This window comes from Oncorhynchus kisutch, linkage group LG18 (genome assembly GCF_002021735.2).
Source record: "Oncorhynchus kisutch isolate 150728-3 linkage group LG18, Okis_V2, whole genome shotgun sequence".
Classification (NCBI taxonomy): domain Eukaryota; kingdom Metazoa; phylum Chordata; class Actinopteri; order Salmoniformes; family Salmonidae; genus Oncorhynchus; species Oncorhynchus kisutch.
This window is the reverse complement of record NC_034191.2, coordinates 5,276,080-5,283,071: the sequence shown is the minus strand read 5'-3', so window position 1 is coordinate 5,283,071 and position 6,992 is coordinate 5,276,080. Positions and strand designations below refer to the sequence as shown.

Sequence of the window (6,992 nt, the reverse complement as noted above, 5' to 3'; positions counted from 1 at the left end):
GCTGGGGGTCAGGGTTGGGAAGGTTACTAGTTAGAGTGCTGGGGGTCAGGGTTGGGAAGGTTACTAGTTAGAGTGCTGGGGGTCAGGGTTGGGAAGGTTACTAGTTAGAGTACTGGGAAAGTTACTAGTTAGAGTACTGGGGGTCAGGGTTGGGAAGGTTACTAGTTAGAGTACTGGGGGTCAGGGTTGGGAAGTTTACTAGTTAGAGTACTGGGAAGGTTACTAGTTAGAGTACTGGGGGTCAGGGTTGGGAAGGTTACTAGTTAGAGTACTGGGGGTCAGGGTTGGGAATGTTACTAGTTAGAGTGCTGGGGGTCAGGGTTGGGAAGGTTACTAGTTAGAGTACTAGGGGTCTGGGTTGGGAAGGTTACTAGTTAGAGTACTAGGGGTCAGGGTTGGGAAGGTTACTAGTTAGAGTACTGGGGGTCAGGGTTGGGAAGGTTACTAGTTAGAGTACTGGGGGTCAGGGTTGGGAAGGTTACTAGTTAGAGTACTAGGGGTCAGGGTTGGGAAGGTTACTAGTTAGAGTACTAGGGGTCAGGGTTGGGAAGGTTACTAGTTAGAGTGCTGGGGGTCAGGGTTGGGAATGTTACTAGTTAGAGTGCTGGGGGTCAGGGTTGGGAAGGTATTAGGCGAAGACAAAAAGGATCCACCAAGCGCATTTGGTGTGACATCATAATGGTCTCTGATTGGTGATCATCATTTGGTGTGACATCATAGTGGTCTCTGATTGGTGGTCATCATTTGGTGAGACATCATAGTGGTCTCTGATTGGTGGTCATCATTTGGTGTGACATCATAATGGTCTCTGATTGGTGGTCATCATTTGGTGTGACATCATAGTGGTCTCTGATTGGTGGTCATCATTTGGTGTGTCATCATAGTGGTCTCTGATTGGTGGTCAGACTCACTCAGACTAGAACAAACTCAATAAACGTGCACATTTCTTCAATGCGGAATTGAATGTCATTGAGAAAACAATTTGAATTTGAAAGTAATTATCTAGTTTTTCAAACGTATCTGTAATCCGATTACAATATTTTTGCTGGTAACGTAACTGATTACAGTTATCATGTTTACAGGTTTTTAAATCTTGAAAATAAAAGTGTAATATTAGGATAATTATGCGAATTGGACTTGGGGCATAAACCACATTTCTGTAGCATGGATCATATGGAACGGGGAAATCATTTCCGAGGGTCTGATAACTGTCAGAAGTTTCCCTCGCGGTGGGGAAGTTAGAATAATGAAATATATGAATTTTAAAAATCTCTTCAGCCTTTATATTTCTGTGTAATCCTATGAAATGTCTTATGTTGCACAGCTTAGTATAAGCTCAACCTCTGTACAGATGTTCTTTCTTTTCATTCAAAATCTTTCTCTCCAGCCACCATTGCTGGTTGCATAGCGATGGTTATCTAGAAAGTACACCCTCCACTAGACCGTAAAGCCCTCTATAGGTTCTAGAAAGCACACCCTCCACTAGACCGTAAAGCCCTCTATGGGTTCTAGAAAGCACACCCTCCACTAGACCGTAAAGCCCTCTATGGGTTCTTGAAAGCACACCCTCCACGAGACCGTAAAGCCCTCTATGGGTTTTAGACAGCACACCCTCCACTAGACCGTAAAGCCCTCTATGGGTTCTAGAAAGCACACCCTCCACTAGACCGTAAAGCCCTCTATGGGTTCTTGAAAGCACACCCTCCACTAGACCATAAAGCCCTCTATGGGTTCTAGAAAGCACACCCTCCACTAGACCGTGAAGCCTTCTATGGGTTCTTGAAAGCACACCCTCCACGAGACCGTAAAGCCCTCTATGGGTTCTAGAAAGCACACATTCCACTAGACCGTAAAGCCCTCTATGGGTTCTTGAAAGCACACCCTCCACGAGACCGTAAAGCCCTCTATGGGTTTTAGACAGCACACCCTCCACTAGACCGTAAAGCCCTCTATGGGTTCTAGAAAGCACACCCTCCACTAGACCGTAAAGCCCTCTATGGGTTCTAGAAAGCACACCCTCCACTAGACCGTAAAGCCCTCTATGGGTTCTAGAAAGCACACCCTCCACTAGACCGTAAAGCCCTCTATGGGTTCTAGAAAGCACACCCTCCACTAGACCGTAAAGCCCTCTATGGGTTCTTGAAAGCACACCCTCCACTAGACCGTAAAGCCCTCTATGGGTTCTTGAAAGCACACCCTCCACTAGACCGTAAAGCCCTCTATGGGTTCTAGAAAGCACACCCTCCACTAGACCGTAAAGCCCTCTATGGGTTCTAGAAAGCACACCCTCCACTAGACCGTAAAGCCCTCTATGGGTTCTAGAAAGCACACCCTCCACTAGACCGTAAAGCCCTCTATGGGTTCTAGAAAGCACACCCTCCACTAGACCGTAAAGCCCTCTATGGGTTCTAGAAAGCACACCCTCCACTAGACCGTAAAGGCCTCTATGGGTTCTAGAAAGCACACCCTCCACTAGACCGTAAAGCCCTCTATGGGTTCTAGAAAGCACACCCTCCACTAGACCGTAAAGCCCTCTATGGGTTCTAGAAAGCACACCCTCCACTAGACCGTAAAGCCCTCTATGGGTTCTAGAAAGCACACCCTCCACTAGACCGTAAAGCCCTCTATGGGTTCTAGAAAGCACACCCTCCACTAGACCGTAAAGGCCTCTATGGGTTCTAGAAAGCACACCCTCCACTAGACCGTAAAGCCCTCTATGGGTTCTAGAAAGCACACCCTCCACTAGACCGTAAAGCCCTCTATGGGTTCTAGAAAGCACACCCTCCACTAGACCGTAAAGCCCTCTATGGGTTTTAGACAGCACACCCTCCACTAGACCGTAAAGCCCTCTATGGGTTCTAGAAAGCACACCCTCCACTAGACCGTAAAGCCCTCTATGGGTTCTAGAAAGCACACCCTCCACTAGACCGTAAAGCCCTCTATGGGTTCTAGAAAGCACACCCTCCACTAGACCGTAAAGCCCTCTATGGGTTCTAGAAAGCACACCCTCCACTAGACCGTAAAGCCCTCTATGGGTTCTAGACAGCACACCCTCCACTAGACCGTAAAGCCCTCTATGGGTTCTAGAAAGCACACCCTCCACTAGACCGTAAAGCCCTCTATGGGTTCTAGACAGCACACCCTCCACTAGACCGTAAAGCCCTCTATGGGTTCTAGAAAGCACACCCTCCACTAGACCGTAAAGCCCTCTATGGGTTCTAGAAAGCACACCCTCCACTAGACCGTAAATCCCTCTATGGGTTCTAGAAAGCACACCCTCCACTAGACCGTAAAGCCCTCTGGTGCGATTGATGGCAAAGATCAGAGGTGCGTGCCGTTAATCATTAAAGTAAAATGATTACTGTAACGCGTTACTTTTGAAATGCATTACCCCCAACACTGGTCCTAATACATTATATTACAAATATTATTCTTGCCAATTGCATTAAGATCAGTGAGTTTAGTATTATGCACATCATCTGGGATTAACAAATGATACAATCCTATGATTTAGGATACTGAATCTCTGATAGAGTTCAGTTCAATTTGATAATGTATTGGGTTACTGAATCTCTGATAGAGTTCAGTTCAGTTTGATAATGTATTGGGTTACTGAATCTCTGATAGAGTTCAGTACAGTTTGATAATGTATTGGGATACTGAATCTCTGATAGAGTTCAGTACAGTTTGATAATGTATTGGGATACTGAATCTCTGATAGAGTTCAGTTCAGTTTGATAATGTATTGGGTTACTGAATCTCTGATAGAGTTCAGTTCAGTTTGATAATGTATTGGGTTACTGAATCTCAGATAGAGTTCAGTACAGTTTGATAATGTATTGGGTTACTGAATCTCTGATAGAGTTCAGTTCAGTTTGATAATGTATTGAGTTACTGAATCTCTGATAGAGTTCAGTTCAGTTTGATAATGTATTGGGTTACTGAATCTCTGATAGAGTTCAGTTCAGTTTGATAATGTATTGGGTTACTGAATCTCTGATGGAGTTCAGTTCAGTTTGATAATGTATTGGGTTACTGAATCTCAGATAGAGTTCAGTTCAGTTTGATAATGTATTGGGTTACTGAATCTCTGATAGAGTTCAGTACAGTTTGATAATGTATTGGGTTACTGAATCTCAGATAGAGTTCAGTTCAGTTTGATAATGTATTGGGTTACTGAATCTCAGATAGAGTTCAGTTCAGTTTGATAATGTATTGGGTTACTGAATCTCTGATAGAGTTCAGTACAGTTTGATAATGTATTGGGATACTGAATCTCTGATAGAGTTCAGTTCAGTTTGATAATGTATTGGGTTACTGAATCTCAGATAGAGTTCAGTTCAGTTTGATAATGTATTGGGTTACTGAATCTCTGATAGAGTACAGTTTGATAATGTATTGGGTTACTGAATCTCTGATGGAGTTCAGTTCAGTTTGATAATGTATTGGGTTACTGAATCTCTGATGGAGTTCAGTTCAGTCTTTTAATGGCACACTATACAACATGCGTTCTCATGTCTGAAATCATTACCTTAATACACCAATATTTAGTCTTGGCTTAATCTGATTTAGTGTCTTTTGTTCATTATTCAAATATGTGTACATTAAAATAACCTATATACCCACGTAATTATGACAGAAAGAAAGTATTCAGAAAAGGTTTTTTGTTGCGGTAATGAAATAAGTGACAAAATATTTGTTATAATTTTAATTGTAAATACATTTGTTTTCAGTGTTATGATTAACTCTTTATTTTCATTAGGTGACCAATGTATATAAAATATATCATTTTTGTTTTTATTACTTTTTTGGACTTTGTTCGTAGTTGTGATAAAATGTTGGATCAATAAACATAACAATAATTATGAAATAGATCAATACAGATCCCAATACAGATCCCAATCCAATCAATACAGATCCCAATCCAGATCCCAATCCAGATCAATCCAATCAATCCAGATCCCAAACCAATCAATCCAGATCCCAATCCAATCAATCCAGATCCCAATCCAGATCCCAATCCAATCAATACAGATCCCAATCCAGATCCCAATCCAGATCAATCCAATCAATACAGATCCCAATCCAATCAATCCAGATCCCAATCCAATCAATACAGATCCCAATCCAATCAATCCAGATCCCAATCCAATCAATACAGATCCCAATCCAATCAATACAGATCCCAATCCAATCAATACAGATCAAATCAAATCAAATTTATTTATATAGCCCTTCGTACATCAGCTGATATCTCAAAGTGCTGTACAGAAACCCAGCCTAAAACCCCAAACAGCAAGCAATGCAGGTGTAGAAGATCCCAATCCAATCAATCCAGATCCCAATCCAGATCCCAATCCAGATCCCAATCCAATCAATCCAGATCCCAATCCAATCAATCCAGATCCCAATCCAGATCCCAATCCAGATCCCAATCCAGATCCCAATACAGATCCCAATCCAGATCCCAATCCAGATCCTAATCCAGATCCCAATCCAGATCCCAATACAGATCCCAATCCAGATCCTAATACAGATCCCAATCCAGATCCCAATCCAGATCCCAATCCAGATCCTAATACAGATCCCAATCCAGATCCCAATCCAGATCCCAATCCAGATCCCAATCTAGATCCCAATCCTGTGATCCAAGAGGAAGTACATTGGAAAAAGTCATTTTTTAAATTAAAACATTTTTTTTGTCTTAAAAAAAACAACAACATTGGTGTGAAGTGCCAGTTTCATGAGAATCACCCAGGTAGCTATAATATCTCTGTGTCTCTGTCCTTCAGAAACATTATCAGGACCAGCCAGCCACCCAGCCTCTGTGTTAATAATAATAATATATGGATGTGGACCCAGAGAATGTGTTAGGCTGACGGAGAAGGAGGAGAATACCAGGGATTATTAGAGTGAAACAGATGGATTATCCTGAGAGGTGTGAGGATCATCATGTGGATTATCCTGAGAGATGTGGGGATAATCCGAGACACACACACACACACACACACACACACAGCAGCGTCGCATCACCTACACATCACAGCAGCACGGATACAATGTATCCACTACGACAGACGCAACAAGTAGTAGAACAATCTACCTGGGAGACCATCAGACCACCAGTATAAACAGATACCGATTACTTTCATTCAGCTGTACTTCATGGTGAATTTAGTTTATATTGGTAGTTTATTTACAGATTAGTAATAAACAGTTTTAACTAATAGGTTGAAATAATAGAACGTGAGTTGAATCTAATCACTTGACTTGGTTGTTTTACAGCAGGTACCGTTTTGTATCTGTTCAAGACATCTGTAGCGTCATTAATTTCACAGTGCATCATCCACGTAGCACCTAGATTACAGACACTGGAAAGTACAAGGTCTATTTAAAATAACAAAAAGCTGAATTAGACTGTTATATTGTTATATATTATATTGTTTTAAATCCCTAAACATGTATCAAATCATTTAAAATCAAATATTTTTTATTTTTTGCGTAGCACAGTAAAACAAGTTCATCCCTCTATTCCAAGCCAGACAGCCTACACCGTTACAACCAGTAGAAGACTGTCAGTCTTACCATATTTTCTGAGGAAGCCACGGTGTACTCCTCCTGTAGACATGTCTGCTGTTAGACACAAGAGACACATATGAACTGAGTGTCTGGGTGAGAGTGAGGGGATAGAGAGAGAGACAGAGAGAGAGAGAGAGAGAGAGAGAGACAGAGAGAGAGACAGAGAGAGAGAGTGACAGAGAGAGAGAGAGAGGGAGAGAGAGAGAGAGACAGAGAGAGAGTGAGAGAGACAGAGAGAGAGAGAGAGAGAGAGAGAGAGAGAGAGAGAGAGAGAGGGAGGCAGAAACAGAGGGAGTTTAATCTAGACTGTTTAGGACTCTCTCCAGCCCAGCTGCCAGGCAGTGAGAGAGCGGTGGGTGATAAGGGTTAGGGGATTGGGATTGTCCTGAATTACACCACAGAACAGATCAACA

At 42.4% G+C, this 6,992-nt stretch overlaps 1 protein-coding gene across 1 annotated transcript in view; it reads right to left on the bottom strand.

Annotated features, from left to right (window-relative positions):
- LOC116354783 (uncharacterized) overlaps window positions 1-6,691 on the bottom strand; it is a 24,207-nt gene extending 17,516 nt beyond the window's left edge. The window contains exon 1 of the mRNA XM_031796293.1: window positions 6,586-6,691. Coding sequence (XP_031652153.1) covers window positions 6,586-6,655 — 70 coding nt within the window. The 5' untranslated portion in view covers window positions 6,656-6,691. The remainder of the gene's footprint in view (window positions 1-6,585) is intronic.
- Window positions 6,692-6,992: the final 301 nt, after the last annotated feature.